Here is a 17,105-nt window from a genome sequence, read left to right on the forward strand (position 1 = left end):
GGACCTGTGGACAGAGGTGGACCAGATAGGGGATGGCAAGGAGGAGGTCAGCACAAAATGTCTGCAGGGTGAGGTAGCTTCATTCTCTGCAGTGGGGACATGAGGTAGGGATCGGGGTTCAGGCACAGGGTCTGACTGTTTTATACCAAAGCAGGACAGATAGAAGTCAGAGGTGGACAAAGACTTTTCCTGTCAGCTGTGACTCGGTCACAGAAGTGCCCAGATTGTCTTCTGGTCTGAGGACAGCAGAAGCTCAGGATACCTTGGTAGCAGGTAGACACAGGGAATGGTGTGGGATGAGGCAGAGGTTTGCTTCAGGTTCTCATCGAATTCCCCAGATCTGAAGCCAGCCCCTCTCAGGCCTGAACAGAAGCACTTCACCTGCTTATTTCTTGAAAAGCCACCCTATGCTGCTTCTTCCCACTTTTAGTTCTCAGAGGTGGCTTTCCTACTGTCCAGAAGACATAAACTTCTGTTTTCCCTGGAGTCACCTTAGCTTAAACCCCTATAATCTTGTTGAATCATCCCTATGTTTGGCTAAACCAGGCTCCTCAGACCCACGTTCCAGGGTCACACAGGTAACTTGGCTTGCTGCTTCTGGGGGTTCTGAATCCCACAATGCCCATCCACGACCTCTTCCCTGCTGCCACTAGTCTCCTGGGGTCTAGCCTCAACAGCTTCCACCAAGGACACACTGCATTGCTTAAGAGTGTATTTAAGGTGCAGCATTTGCGATGCTAGGGAGGAGCCTTCCTGACTTAATCACACAGGGGGAGTGGGGAAAGAAGTGGGTATTTGGAAGGAGGGTGAGGTGGGCTGGGAATGCCAAGAAATGGTAGTACTGTGTGGTGAATCGAAGTGGTCTTGGAATCTTCCTAGCTTTTCTTTTCTTTTTTTCTTTCTGACTTTTTATCTTATGTTGTCACCATGTTTTGTTTTCCTCATCTGCAAAATGGATTGTTGTAAGCTTGAACAGGAATCATGCATAAAGTGCTGAGCACAGTGCCTGGTACCTTGAAATCACTCAACGGAAGTTTCTTATTATTCGCCCTACACCCAAGGAGTAGTTGGGGCCCTGAAGGAAGACACCCCAATTTGCCATCCTCCCAGCCTCCAAGCTTGATAGTGCATTAGGGAGGCTGATGGGAAAATACCGTGCAGAAGGCTGAGGAGTGGGGATTCTGGGGCGGGACTCTTTGAGGTCCTAGGTGACCTCTCCGCCCAGGCACCCGCCCTTCCCGGGCCTGGGCTGCAGAGCTGCAGGAGGGGGCGGTGGCCCCGAGCTGCACCCGGCCTGCGCGTAGGCGGGCGGGCGGGGCTGCGCGTCCGGGCTCCCGGGGCGGGTAATATAGCGGCTCGCCGAGGCGCTGGTGCTCGGGGGCAGCGCGCAGCAGGCCGGCGGGCAGGCGGGCGGGCTGGCTGGCAGGCAGGACTGGGATCGAGGCCCAGAAACCGGAGCAGCAGGCACCAGGGAGGCCTGGAACGGGGCGAGCGCCATGAGCAACAAATGCGACGTGGTCGTGGTGGGGGGCGGCATCTCAGGTTAGTCGCGGCTGTGCGCGCTCCTTCCTCTTTACGCGCTCGGACAGGTGGCTGCCTGGGGGAGACGCGGGGGGCGGCCGTGGGGCAGGGGCTGACTCTGGAGTCCCCAGACTGTCCATGCACGGGCAGGGCTCTAGTGGGTCCGGAGCGCCGTGCACTGAACCCTCCTTTGGGGGCAATTTTGGTTGCGTTCCCAGACGCAGAGGCCAGAGGCTGGAAGCCTGTTGCAGCTCTGGGGCCAGACTTTGAACTTCTCCCCCAGAAGGCTGCTAGGCCTTCGCTTGCTGGAATTTTCGAAGCCAGGGAAAAGGGGTGGGGAGGTGGCACAAAGGTCAGTCATTTGCTCCAACTTGACCTGGACACTCCACACCCTCGCTTGGAGCAAGCATGCACCACATAGTATTGTTGTCCTGGCATCAGGAAAACGACCTTGACCAGAAGAGGTTGGAGCCTGGCCAATCGATTGCCAAAGACTTTCCAGGCCCTCCTGATTCTTTGAGGTTCTGTGATTGTCATGGATCTAACCTGAGGCTGCAGTGTCTTTTTGGCAAATGCCTGTTTTCCTCCTATCCCTCTCCCACCCCCACTCCACCCCACCCCACTCCTAGCGCAGGGTGGCCAAGCTGCAGCTTTGCTCTCTGGCCTAGCCCATATTTGGCAAGGATGGGGACAGACACTGCCCCCTCAGCCACAGGGGGCTGTGTACATACAAAAGGCACCGAAAAATAGAAGCCAGAAGAAGGGATGGGGGTAGTGGGGGAACTTACCCTCTGTGGAGGATCAGGCAGATCCTATGGGATAGGGTCAATGGGAATCAACGATGCTCTCAGCACAGCCTGTTTGATGGCCCCCTGGGCGTGCTTTGGCCCACCTCCTAACGCTGCCTAGTACTTGAGCGGTAATTAGGACACCTCCAGACCCGTGGATCTGGAGGTTGTCTAAGACTTGCCTTAAGGAGTTCTCAAGTGGCCTTTGGGAAGTAGGGGTTGGCCTTGCTCCCTGCCAGGAGGGCAGGGCAGAGTTGTTCTGACTCTCCTGTGGCTGGAGAAAAAAACCAAGGCATTGGATGCTTGGTGCTGACCATGGTCCCGTCCTCCTGCATCTGCTCCAGCCTTCCTCCCCTTTGGGTGGGATCTCAGGCTACCATATCTGTCTAGCAGGCTCTGGTGAGCTCGCCCATGCCAGGCCCTGTGCCTGGTGTTGCAGGTACATAGATGCATAATCACAACATGCTGAGGTTGGCCAAAGCTGTGTATAAATTCAGTTTTCTTTCAGTATTTTTGACATCTTCTCTCCTAGAGGAACTTGGACTTAAAAGCATACTTGCTTAGGTGTTTTAGAAAATATTACTAAGTGCCTCTTGATGCTGCCTTGCATAGCACCCCGTCTTACGGAAGCTGAAGTTTCTCTTTTCAGGCCCCCAAAGTCATTTTCTTACTAAAGTATGCCCAATGGGTTCAGATTTTTCTATTTTCCTTTCATGATTTGTCCCTTTCTGATTCATACTCCAAACCTCCAGGTTCAATCCCATTACTCATGTTAGACTCATCTGGAAAAGGTAGATAAGGGTTTAACTATTTTTGCAAGCAGTTTGGTGAAACCTCTGCATTCATCCTCCCAAACTCTGATCAAAACAAGGTACTGATGAGTAGATCTGACTTTTCTCAAGAACATTCCACGGAATAGCCATTGTTCTAAGAACCAAGAAAGCAGCCTTCCAAGGCCCAGTCTTACTCAATTGCTTCATCTGCTACATGGGGATAACACCAGTTAGTCACTGCTGGATTACAGGGCAAGTGAAACAATGTGAGTAAAATAGCTTTGCAGAGTCTGAAATATGGCACAAGCCCCTCAAGAGTTTTACCCATTTATTCAGACAATAGGAATTGAGGGAGGCTGTGTAGGGTATTCAAAAATGGATCATGTTGTTCTTGCCCCGGAAGACTTGTCAATTCAAGAAGGGAGATGGGATACTCAGACAATACAAGATAGAAGGTGGTGCGTGCCATGGGAGGGGTCCATTCATTGATTCATTATTCATTCATTCAATGAACATTTACTTCCTGTTCCACATTTTGTCCCCAAAGGAATAAAAGATGATTTATACAGGGCCATTTTTCCTGGGGCCCTCACAAACTGATGCGGAAGACAGTCAAGAATAATTACTACTCTGTGGCCTATGATAGGTGCTTTAATAGTGCATATAAAAAGTTCTAGGGAAGGTGATTGGAGAGAACATCAAACTCTGTCTGAGAAAATCTGAGAAGAACTCACAGAGTTGATGACATCTGAACTATGTCTTAAGCGATGAATACGAATTCACCAGGGGACTAGATGAAGAAAGCATTTTTAAACTAAAGAGCAGCTTGTATAAAACCACAAATATGTGAAAGAACATGGTAACGTGTAAGATAACTTAAGAACTTCATTGTGGAGAGTTGCCAGAGGGGTCTGGTGGGAGAGAAAGCTAGAAAAGTCAGTTGGGATGAATTATGGGGAGCCTTGTATATCAGAAACTTTTAGCTCTTTCTGTGATCAATGAATAGCGCTGATGATTTTTTATTCAGAGTGCCATGCATCAAATGGCGTGTGTCACATCTGGTGGTGATATTAGCAAAAAGAGGGATATGAAGAAGAAGGAGAGAACGTTTCGGGAAAAGATAGGACATCTAGAGTTGGAGGTTCTGGGAGGACACCCAGGGAGAGAAATCTAGCAGTTGGAACGAAATTGGGGTTACAAATGTGTACGATAGAGGTTTTAGTAGATGAAATGGCCAAAATCAAGAGTATAGTGTGTAGAATTTTCGAATTAGTAGGTGACCTATGCAACGATTTATGTTTAAAAGTCTCTGGATTTGACTCTGCATTCTAAACTTTGTTAATTATTAAACATGGGACATTCTGGCAATTCCCTGATAATTTTTAAAGCTGTCAGCAAATTTTAATCACTCCCTTTGGGATAAACAGAGGCGTACTGGGAGGATAGCTGGCTAATACATAACTTTCTTTTTTGATGTTTTAAAAGTTCCAAGGTAGTTGTAGACTAACTTTTTAGAAATGTGTATGGTGTATAAATGAGTATTCACTGAAATCTCTTTTACCCAAGGGGCAGATCATCTCCAGAGACTTGGCAGAGCAATGACATCTCCCACATGGAACTGGACAGCAATACGTTGCATCTGTCCCGCGTCTCTCAGTTTTAGTGTTTGGGTGGGTGGAACCATGGAAACTATCTTTTGCAATTCTGGAATAGCTCTTGTTCAATCCCCAAAATAAAAACTAAAAAAGGCAACTTGAAGCAGAAACAAGAAAGTTTTGGCCAGGCTTAGGAGAGGAGATTTGGTCATTTGAGGGTGGCACGCACTTGTTTGAGATCCCTGGAAGTGTTGGAACCAGACTTCCAAATTGTAACCAACACCTGGCAGGTGATCTGTGTGGCAGGGAGAGCAAGCCTGGCTGCAGGCTAGTGGTACTGGCTTTGGTGGGGAATCTCAGAGATGGCTCACAAGGGGTCGTGAGTTGAGGTGTGTGGTGGGCAGATGTGGCCCATGTGTTAATGGCAAAGCCTCTTTCTCACCTTTGGTGAAGAAAAATGGAGAACTTCCCTGGGCTCCTGTAACCCACTTGAATGTCCTAAAAAATAATAATTATGTAGATATGCCTGAAAATTTGTATATCCTAGTCAAGGAAAGAATACACAGAGGTAATACAGCAATATTAAAAGAACATAGGATTTAACTTGTAAGGTTGAGACGGGAGGATTGCTTGAGCCCAGGAGTTCGAGACCAGCCCTGGCAACATAATGAGACACGGTCTCTACACACACACACACACACACACACACACACACACACACACACACAAGGCTGGGTATAGAGGAGTGCACCTGTAGTCCCAGCTACTCTGGAGGCTGAAGTGGGAGGATGGCTTGAGTCCAGGAGTTCGAGGCTGCAGTGAGCTATGATCATGCCATTATACTCCAACGTGGGCCACAGACAAAGACTGCCTATAAAAAAAGACCGGGAGGGGGAGAATAGGCTTAGTGTCAAACACACTAGTTATGAATCTCATTTCCTATGCTTACCTATGTGGAACCTTAAAAGGTACATAACCTCCCTGTATTTCAGCTGCCTCATCTTTAAAATGAGACTCATAATGCCTTCCTGGCCGGCTTGTTTCAAAGATTGGAAAGAATGCATGTGTAGGACCATAAACAGTGATCACTTTGGCTTTGGCTTATAGGTGCCTTACTCTACCTTTTTGGAAATATATCCTTGTTTGTCTTGTAGAGTTTTTCAATCTAAGGGAGCAAAAACAGGCATTTCTATGTAATCACTTCTTTTCACCAACCAATAATTTTTCTGGATGTGCAGCATAGATAAGGTGGCAACAGGACGCCACGTATACATGTGGGCATCAGGAGAGACTTGCCTGGCTTCAGCCTCATCCTGGCTCAGCCCATTCCTTTATCCCCCTGCAAGGGGCCTGAGGAACTCAAGCTTACTTTGGGCTCTGAGACCCACTGGGCTCCGCATCAGGAGAAATTCCAGAAGTCTTAGATCTGTACTTCAGCCTCACCTCAACCTGGCTATTATTCCAATTCTGATCCGGTCTTCATTTCAGCCACTTGATTCCTGTCTTAACTACAATAGAAGATAAATGCATTAATAACAAATGATATTATTTATTTAATAATATTATTTAATAATAAATGATAAGGTAGCATATCAAGCATTGTCTACATGCTGTGCAAGGTGGTAGGAGCTTGACTAGAATGACAAAAGCTCTGTGAAGGTTAAGAATGACAAAGCCTTGTTCTTTCTGCTTGATTCTAACACCCCTGGGACACAGTGATGGGGCCAGTTGGTGGGCTTTGTGAGTAGAGCCAGTTGCCACTAGAGTCACAATTTCTAGGCCCCCATGTGTCCTCAGAAGTCACCAGGGCAGGCTTAAGGCTTGGCTTGGCCATTGACAATGGCCACAGTTTCCTTCTCCTCTGACTGGGTATTGAGGTCTAGGCTCCCTGCCATACATACAAGGGCAGTGGTGGAGCATAGGGTTTAAGAGCATGGCGTCTACCCTGGTTCCACCACTAACTAGCTGTGCCACCTTGGGCAAAATAGTTAGTTAACCTTCCCACGCCTTACTTTTCTCATTTGGAAATGGGGATAATAATGGTATCTATTTCATAAAGTGGCTGAGAGGATTAAAGGAGAAAATACATGTAGAGAGCTTGGAATGTGGCTTGGCATTTGGCAGGCACACAATAGATATTGATGATTATTGTTCGTCAGGCTGACAAAATGTCTGCTAGCAACTAGTGGTCTGAAGTGCCAGTGTGCCAGCTTCCTCACTGTCAAACTTTGGGTTGAGGAAGTGGTTTGTGGCTGTGCATGTGAATGCACTGACACACACACACACGTGTGCATGCACACTCGGGGAACATTAGCCTGTGACAGGGATTCTGCTTCCAAGCCCTGTTTTCTTGGCTTGTATATGATTTACTAACACAGATGATGTGAGAAAGTCAGCAGCTTAATTTAAACAAAAGGCTTTAACTCTAATTATTTTAATATGCATTTTAAGAGATAAATATGTCAGAAACTATAAATGCAAAACACTCCTATATGAAGAGGAAGGAAGATAACACAGCTGTTAAACAGAAGGGCATTGGAGGCCTGGGACTTGGATTCACATCCCATCTGTTCCCCTAAATGTGGAGCTTGGGCAATAGGGGTGGCAATAGTAACAGGGGTTAGTTTTTTTGTGGAGTTCAATTATGGATGATTTTCATTTTTTTCCATTTTCTGTAATTTACAGATTTTCACAACAAATATGTATTATTTCTGCAACTCATGTTTCCAGAAACACCATGCTCTCCCTCTCTAAAAAAAATTCCTCAAATTATAAATCACCATGATGGAATGTGACTGCATCTTTCATTTATATCAGTGGCTTTTCTTCTTAAAAATATTTGTGGGAATTTTTGTTATTAATAAATGTGGTTATTGGCCAGGTGTGGTGGCTCACACCTATAATCCCAGCACTTTGGGAGGCCAAGCTGGGTGGATCGCTTGAGGTCAGGAGTTTAAGACCAGCCTGAACAACATGGTGAAACACCGTCTCTACTAAAAACACAAAAATTAGCTGGGTGTGGTGGCGCACGCCTCCAGTCTCAAGCTACTTGGGAGGCTGAGGCAGGAGAATCACTTGAACCTGGGAGGTGGAGGTTACAGTGAGCTGAGATTGTGCCACTGCACTCCAGCCTGGGCGACAGAGTAAGACTCTGTCTCAAAAAATAAATAAATAAATAATAAATAAGTGTGGTTATTAATTCTTCAATTTATCCTTCTGCAGAAGATGCCCTGCTAGATATCAAAAGCTCTTTCAAAGAGCTTGTCTCTTCAATTTGTCTTGGTACTTCTTCAGCCAAGTTTCTTCAATTTTTCTTGGTACTTCAAAAGTGGGGGAGTGTTCCTGGGCTAACTCCTAGAATTCTTAATAAATGTTAACTTTGTTATTTGTACAAGTCACTGGGCAGTACTTAGTTGAGGGCACCCTGGAGTCATGCGAGATCGAATACCCTTGTAGGGTGCAAAAGTGAGCCAAATTGAGGGGCCACGTTCAGGCGTAATATGTGTGTGAAGAACTAGTGTTTTCAGCCCCACAAGAGAATGCTTTGGAAATTTGCTCAGGTTAAATGTGTACCATTATGCTTTTGCAAGAATCTCATTTGCTGGGCTTAACTTATTAGTAATGAGTCTGCATAAAAGTTTTATTTCCCCTAAGAGGAGGCCATAATGGTATAAAATTCCCTCCTGATTTTGAATATTCAAGGAACAAACTTAGAAGACCAAGCTAAAAATACTTTGCTTTAATAGAATCATTGGTGACTGAAGATGGAAGCATCTTTAGAGTTTTACCTACTAGTTAAGATTGCCTGGTTTTACATCCAAGAAAAAGCACATTTAGAGAGTGCAAAGGGCTGGCTCCAGACCTCACAGCCCCTTCTTTTGAATAAAATTACTGTCCTGGAAGAGGAGCCCTCAGTCTTAGGAGAAAATGCAAACAGAAGGGCATACTGATCAAATGGTGCTGGGTGAGAGATTAGAATCACTAGGACTTTGAATGCACTATTTCTACTTTCTGTTTTCATGCTCACAAAATGGATCCGTCTTCGGCCTCCTCCATTAACTCAGTAAATAAAGATACAGAAAGCCAAGTCCCTGTTAGCAATGTTTCCTAAGTCAGCATACATTTATTTACTGAAGGAAGGTATAGAAAAAGAGTAAGACTAAGTTCCCAGCTTCAGGAAACTTAAAATGCAGATGGAGACCCAAGACTAGCACATACATGCAATAAGGAACAATTAAAATAATGTGTAATTGAATTCTGAACTGTTGGACCCAAGGACTAAGTTAGAAGAATCATTAAAGACCCCAGGAGTTGGAGAAGGTCTCATTAAGGGAGTAGAATTTAACAGGTTCTGAAGAACAGTCCAGGTTTGGGAGGGTAGAGAAGAGAGAGGCTTTAAAGATGGGAAGAATCATTTAAATCATAGGGCCAGAGACTTCAGTTAGCAGTTGATCTTTATATTTACAGGACAGTAGAAAGTCCAGCTTGTCTAGAATAAACGGATGGGGAGACATGGGAAGGAAAGTTAGTAGGAGGGGGGCAGGATCCAAAAATGAGCGATTGAAAAACAAAGTGAAAAGTTAGGTTTTCCTGCGGTAAGAAATAGGGAGCCATTGACAGTTTATACTATAAAGATAGGGTGGATGGTCGTGTGCCTGATAACCAGGGAAGCCAAAACATGGATAGAAATTCAGGAAAAGATTGAGAGGTGATCAGCTGATTATAATGTACTGGGTTATTCTGAATGCCCAAGGGAGGTTTCAAGAGAAATGGGGATAGAAAGAAGGGGAGGATGAGTAGAAGGAGGTCTCCAAAGATGCACTTTGCTTTCTTCACTGTCTTGCAGGCAGCCTATCCAGAAAAGAAGTATCACAAACAATAATTAGTTGTAATTTAATGAAGTTGTAGGCACTCCATAAAACATTTACCACTGTTACTATTGTCACCTATATTTTATTTTTGCAAACTTCCCTCCAAAGTTTTATCATTGGGATTGAAGGACTTGACTGTTTTTACATTTTTTTCTTCTTTATAAAACTAAAAACAGAGATTTTCTTCCCAAGGGCTGTGACCCAGTTTACTAAATGATAAAACGTGTATCTCTGGCAATCTCAAACACAAAGTGAATAGTTCATCTTATTTGTTATATAAAAACTGTCGGCTGGATGAGGTGGCTTACACCTGTAATCCCAGCACTTTGGGAGGCCTAGGCTGGCGGATCGCAAGGTCAGGAGATCGAGACCATCCTGGCCAACGTGAAGAAACCCCGTCTCTACTAAAAATACAAAAATTAGCTGGGCGTGGTGGTGGGCGCCTGTAGTCCCAGCTACTCGGTAGGCTGAGGCAGGAGAATCGTTTGAATCCGGGAGGCGGAGGTTACAGTGAACCGAGATGGCACCACTGCATTCCAGCCTGGTGACAGAGAGAGACTCCGTCTCAAAAACAAACAAACAAAAACAAACAAACAAAAATGTCATTTAAACCTTTTGTTTTGTGAGAGAGGGGCACCATCAGAAAACATCTTCAGGTAGGTCTGACCTTTCAAATGTTAGTCATCTTACCAGAGTCTCCATGTAATGGCATCTTAAATGTCATATACTATCTAATTTCCACTTCATATCTGAAATTTGAGCTCTTGATCTTATGTTAGCCATCTCTTAGCTAGGCCATTTTTAATTCTATTCTCCTCTTCAACAAAATTTATCAGAATTACACAATGATGAAGATGTCCTACTAGATCCTTAGTTTTATTTGCTCTCCTTCTAGCCTAAATAATCGTCTCTTTTGCTTAACCTCTCCAACATTTTTAATGATTCTTTTAATTGAATTTGGAATCCTTACTTCGTATTTTGAAGTTGGGCTACTTTTTATTCCTGTGATCCCTGTTGTGTGTGTGTATTAAATTGTGTATTGATAATTATGTCTTTAGTTATATCTCACTTCTTTGGGTTATTTTCCAGTTTTCTACATTAAAGAAACAAGCTCATTGGAAGAGCTTTTGTCACCCAGCAAAGCATCTTTTTTCAGAAGGATAAAGTTAAGAATTAATAACCAAATTAGTTAATAACCAAAATTACTTCAAACATTTGGTAAGAAGAAAGGCCACTGATAGAAATGAAAGATGCAATCACATTCCATCTTGATGATCTACAGTTTGAGGACATTTTTTAGAGAGGTGTGAGTATCTTTTTTAATAACATGAATGCAGAAATAATATTTATTGTGAAAATCTGTAAATTATAGAAAATGGCAAAAAGAAAATGAAAATCATCCATAATTGAACTCCATAAAATATTTACCACTGTTACTATTGCCACCTATATTTTCTTTATGCAAACTTTATGTTGTATTTACTGTACTTATTTGTGTCCCCTTTAAAAATAAATACTAACATATTATGAATGTTTACCTATGTCTTAAATGTTTTTTCATGATTTTATAACATTAGTTCATATGATTGTATCACAACTTGTTGAATCAATCTCCTATTGCTGAGCATTTGTGTTTTTTTCAAACTTTCTGCTATTTTCAACAAAGCTGTTATGAACCTAAATTGTTGTACATAATTCTGATTGTTTCTTTAGGAAATTTCCAGAGATAAATGTTAGAAATCCTTTTATGGCATTTAATAATTATAACAAAATTGTCGCCCCAAGAAAATTTTACCAATTTACCTTATGATGGAATTGTAATAATGGACTTCTTAGCCATTTCAATAGGAAACCAACATTTCCTCCCCACCCAACCATTCCCCAGACAGTACAGAGATAATCAAGATTTTTCGCCAGTTTGTAGTTGTAATCTAATGAAGTTGTAGGCACTAGAAATTAAAAATATCTTCAGTTTTGTAACATTTTAGTGGTGGCAAGTAAATTTTGCTCTCTGTAACATGCAGGAAAGCTGTTTTTTGCAATTACTACCTTATGCCTACCAGTATCTACTGGGAACATATACTTTTATAGTACTTTTAAATTTATTGGGTACCATCTAGCCTGTGCTTCCAGAAGTTTGCCATCATTAATTAGATAACTGTTGTGTTTCCGGGCAGAAAAGAAAAGAAAAGAAAATAGCCCTGTAACAAACCATTTTCTATGATTAATTATTTTTACCCATCTAGATAAAACATGAGTATAGCCTTTGTCCACAGCCTATTGTAACAGCTGATCAAACAGCTGTTTCATGTTTTACATTTTAATTTCCTCTGTATTTTGCATTCAAATCCTGTGATAGAGTTTAGTTTATTTAGGAGACCCATAAGATATAGTTGACTATTTCATAATAGCCCTTTTATGCTGTGCCAGTTAGTCGAAATCAAACAGCCCTTGTTAAGCACTGATGATAAATACACATAAAGGCGTGTACTAAAAGAGTTGTCCTCGTTTCATCAAATGTATTTCCCTATGTCATTGTTTCTGCAGGGGAGAAAAAGAAATTTGTTCATTCGTTGATTCATTCAGTCATTCAATAAACCCTTATCGAGTGCCCTATTTACCAAACATTGGGCTAGGTGTGGGAATACACAGATGGGTAATACATGTGCCCATCTTTCAGGGGTACACCAAGCAGAAGGAGGCAGACATGTACAGGTGAATGTTCTGAGGGGTGGTGGGTGCTGAGAAAGACATGCTTATCTGGATCAGATGAGACAGAGAAGAGGAGGATAGCAGCTTCACCTCAAGGGCCTCAGAGGCCTTGAAGGAGGATTTGGCAATGGAATTTACTGGAGAGATAACCAGCAAATTCAAATGTTCTTCCTTGAAATATAGCTTTAAGTAGTTGGAACTTAAATCTATATTCTAATGTACATAGAGTGTTGAAATTTCACTTTCACTCTTTGTACAGTGGATGTTACAGTAGGCTGTCCCACTACCTTCAGGACCCGCTGAGAGTGTTGGCTGCTGTTGGTTCACAGCCAAGTCCCTCTCTGAAAGTCACCCTTGACTGAAGGGAGCTGACTCACCCAGGCCTTCGTACCCTCTTTCTTTGATCCAGGACAACTCTGAAGGGCCACATTAGCCTGAGAGCTCACTGTAGGACTGAATGATTTCTCTGTTGTGATTGCATCTCTCAGTTCAACTCCTTCCTTTGCCCTATCCTGCTTCCTTTCTTCATATGTGTTGAACCCTGATAAAGCTTCTATATGCAAACGCATCTCAGAGGCTGCTTACCAGGGGACCCTAAGCTAGACAGAGGATGACTGAACAGCATTTTTGCTCAGCATGTCACAAGATGTTCTAATCATGAAGCTTTAGTCAGTTGGAGGGAGAAGCAATTAAAGGGCATGACCTTTCCCATGTTCCTTTCTTTTCTTTTTCTTTGTCTCTCCTTTTTTGTTTTTTTTGAGATAAGAGTCTCACTCTGTTGCCCAGGTTGGAGTGCAATGGCGAGATCTTGGCTCACTGCAAGCTCCGCCTCCCGGGTTCATGCCATTCTCCTGCCTCAGCCTCTCCAAGTAGCTGGGACTACAGGTACCCGCCACCATGCCTGGCTAATTTTTTGTATTTTTAGTAGAGACAGGGTTTCACCATGTTAGCCAGGATGGTCTTGATCTCCTGACCTGGTGATCCGCCGCCTCAGCCTCCCAAAGTGCTGGGATTACAGGCGTGAGCCACTGCCCATGTTCTTTAATGGCCTCTACCAAGGATGCAAGAGGCCGGTAGGGCCTGGGGACGGTGCTTAGCCTCATCAGTTCTGGATAATCACTCTTTGGTGCCCTGAGAGCCCCCAAAGTAAGGGTGAAAGGTAGAGGTTGATCACTATGCTGGCCCAAACACTCTCTGGGGAATCCCATTCTCTTACCACTCTGTGTGCTGATTCAGAGCTGAAATTTAGAGCCTCCGATCTGGAAGTGCTCGAAATATGGATTCCTTCTTTTACTGGAGGAATCCGTGGCAGTACAGCCAAGAGAGAAATTATGAAACAGCCCTAATCTGTGAAGACTGGATACAGAAGCTTGGACGCTGTCCATCTATTCCAAGCCACCATTTTGGATCCAGCTCAGATTCTGGGTTCTTGGAAAAATAGTGCTGTTGGCACATGCCTCTATTCTTTCCCTTATCCTGTGACCATTTTATGCAGCTTCCTGTAGGATTTCTCACAGGGTGTTGAAAATGCTGAAAGTGATTATTAAAAAAATGGACAATGGAGTTCTTGATGGATAAGGGAGAAAGGGAAGTTGTGAGGGAGCAAGCTGGTTCATAGATTCAAATGGAGATGTTAATAGATTGGAGGTCTTTGTGTCATTAAAGAACATTTATATTAGAGCAATTTGAGCAGGTGAACTAGAAAGATAGGAAATCATGATTGCGAGGGGGTGTTCTGTAGGGTTTTGATGATCAACCGTTTGATATGTGCTACTTGGAAATAACCATTGTTTAAATGAGTTGCAACATTTTGAATCAGCATGTCCAGAGATTTAATCTTCTATGTGATTCAAAAATGATGTAAGAGTCAGAAAAATGATTTTCTTTCATCGTATTTTATATTTACTAATCTGCTATTGGTTTTACAACAGGGCAGAAGAGACGACTATCCATTTAATCTAAGTTTAGAGATTGACAGAAAAGTCCCTCTGTTTTATTGAGAAAGGCAGGAATCATACACTTTGGGGTCCTAAAGATTCTAAGCAGGTCTCTGTTAAAATTGCATGCAGGTCACTGGGGAAGCTGACCCCTCAACTGCTGATTTGCTATATGAGTGATGTATAGCAGGCTGGGGAAGGGAACCAAAGCAAGGTGCTCAAATTACAGCAATGCAAAGCATTTGGGAGACATAGGCAGGCTTTATCTCCCAGCTCATTTTCTTGAAGATGATTAGAAAAGCATAGAAAAAAGTCAGAGGGTGTACAAAATTCAGCGTTATTTAAAGTCCAGTGGGAACAGCACTTTGTTCTATTCCAAAGCAAATTATAATAGAGAGAGAGAGAGAGAGATCTTGTCCTTCCCATACCCCATCAAACTACACTTTATGCAGCTAGACCATTAGTGTTATGATACCATTAGCACTTTGAGAATTCTGTTCTCTGATTGAAAAAGAAAAAGCACATTGTTTATGGAAGGGTCTGTAAAAGGAAATTGCGGGCTAGTTTTCAACCCTGTGATTCAGCCCCATATATTTACTATCTACCCGAAATCTTTGCTGGCAACATGCCATTCTATCCCTGTCTGTCTGCTATGAAGCTATCATTTAGAAAACATTAACTGAATGCCTCGTGTGTGCTAAGTGCTAGGAATGAATAATCAGGTTCCAGTTCAACACATTTACACACACACACACACACACACACAAGAATTGATGTGAAATTACATTTTCTGTGCTTATTTATTTTTGTTGCATGCACAAAAATGTACTTTTTAAATGAAAGAAGCCTCTCGGTGCCGTGAAAGAGCTTTACCTTTGGACAAAGTTAGAATGGATGCTAAGATCACTTTGGCTTTGCTTTCCAAGTTTCCGTCCTCTGCTAGCTTTTTTAGTTTTATTCATAGGTGGTATGATATTCCTGGCCTTATAAGGGGTATAAGTAGAATATCATACGTGCCTTTTATGTTATCAGAAATTGGGCTGCACACAGGAACGGCCAGTGTCTGAAAGGAAATCACATGGTCCTAGTTGATAAAAGGCAGAACATCCAAAATATACCACCCGTGTCCTGCTTCTCTCCCCTTGTTCCTTTCTCTCTGATTTCATAGAGAATGTGTCCAAGGGGGAAATGAGTTTTCTGTAGATAAATCAGTCGGCCAGTCCACAGTATTGAGCTTCCAGTGGACAGGTCTGAGAAATGGGGAAAAATACAAAGAGGTTGAGATGACAGTAAGTAGGAAAGGTAAAAGCATTTTGCATGTAGAAGAAAAATCATTTGGGGTGTGCACTTGCTTTATTTCTGGGTTTTAGTTTGTGATCAGAAACCTAGAAGAAGCTGATGAAAATAGGAAAGCATTTCTTTTCTCCTATTGTGTTCTTTTAAAAATATATTTCGCCAAACAGATATTTTATAAAATCTGGCTTCCTTCCCCATAGATAAATTCCTTTGAAAGGTTTAAAGGTTGCTTCAGAATACATTTAAAATTAATCTTTAAAATTAAAGGCATTAGTGAATTTTAAAATTCCATTGAATATATGTTTATGTGTAAAGATGTTTGAATACTTTTTCTTAGGAAAAAAAAGGATTTTAAAAAAGAAATATTAGCACTTAGTACTTAAACCAGCTTTTAAATGATACGTCCTATACATAAGTTTTAGCATCATTTTTCAATATTTTTAAAATGCAATGAAGACCTCAATGACAGGTGAAAAATGATATCTGCAAGTGATTTTTTAAATGGGAGCTTATTCAATTTTGTAATTATAGCCGTATGTGAAGAACAAACAAAATACATGTGCAAAATATAATAACAGCAATATCTGCCTGGTATTTCTAAAGGACTTTGGTTACATATAATTCTTGTACGCATGATAAGAAAAGGAATGTTAATTTTTTCCTCAACAAATACAGCCTTCCTATAAGGTGGTCTGTACTGTATATTGGTTTGTATAATTCATACATTAAGTGAAAGGAAAGAAAGAGATGAGGAGTGGAAACACTTATCTCATACTGTTGTCTAGTTGAATATTGTTTTTTCCGTCTTTGGCATTTGAGTTTTGTAGTACAGTGCAGCATGGGGTGTTTAGAGCCTATAAACTGTTATTTAACTAATACTGTTTTCTAAAATACTTTCCATGATCTAAGAAAAGAATTTCTAGTTTCTTGTGCTATGCATTAACTGGGCATTCTAAAACGTCACTTCTCATCATTCCCATGATAGCACAATTTCCTGCTTCCCTCCTAAATCACTAGTGCTCCACCAGTCTCCTTTGCCAGCTCCCTTCCCTTGCCTGCTCCTTCTTCTCTGGCCACTAATGTTTCCGGTTTCAGGAAGTGGAACCATATTCTGGCCAGGTTTCCAGCCAAGAGTCTTGACATTTGTAGCAGACATTCCAGGGATCCCACCAAATCTCCTTGGCACTTATTTTCATACACATGAACTTAAGGCCTCTGTCTGATGCAAGTTTTTGCCTGCCGGATTTCTCTGGACACTGGAGCTCCTCTTGGCTCAAACCCAGGCAGGTGAGCAGTGGGGGTGGGACTAATGCCCCCCGAAAAGCAGCCATGAGTCTATGACTAACATGATTTGATGGATAAGTAACCCATCTTCCCCATCTCTTAGGATAGCTAAAGTGTGTTCCACACTGTCTCCCAGATTTCCCCACAGTTGCCCACAGTGGTAACTGTCTCCATGCCCCTTCTGGATCTGGTGTTCCTCACGTGGACCACTGTAGTTCCCAGAGTCTGCTCATTTGTGTCCCATCATTCGGTCTAGCCCTTCTCCAGTCCATTCTGTTTTTCTATTATGGTAAAATATACCTAACGTACAATTTACCGTATTAACTGT

At 42.6% G+C, this 17,105-nt stretch overlaps 1 protein-coding gene across 2 annotated transcripts in view; it reads left to right on the top strand.

The window, feature by feature from the left end:
• Positions 1–1,320: 1,320 nt before the first annotated feature.
• MAOB (monoamine oxidase B) overlaps positions 1,321–17,105 on the top strand; it is a 118,134-nt gene continuing 102,349 nt past the window's right edge. The window contains exon 1 of one of the 2 annotated variants that reach the window (XM_003271021.1): positions 1,321–1,542. In XM_003271021.1, coding sequence (XP_003271069.1) covers positions 1,497–1,542 — 46 coding nt within the window. In that variant the 5' untranslated portion in view covers positions 1,321–1,496. The remainder of the gene's footprint in view (positions 1,543–17,105) is intronic. The other variant, XM_030807226.1, reaches the window with a different exon arrangement.

The sequence above is a fragment of the Nomascus leucogenys genome, chromosome X (assembly GCF_006542625.1).
Source record: "Nomascus leucogenys isolate Asia chromosome X, Asia_NLE_v1, whole genome shotgun sequence".
NCBI lineage: Eukaryota > Metazoa > Chordata > Mammalia > Primates > Hylobatidae > Nomascus > Nomascus leucogenys.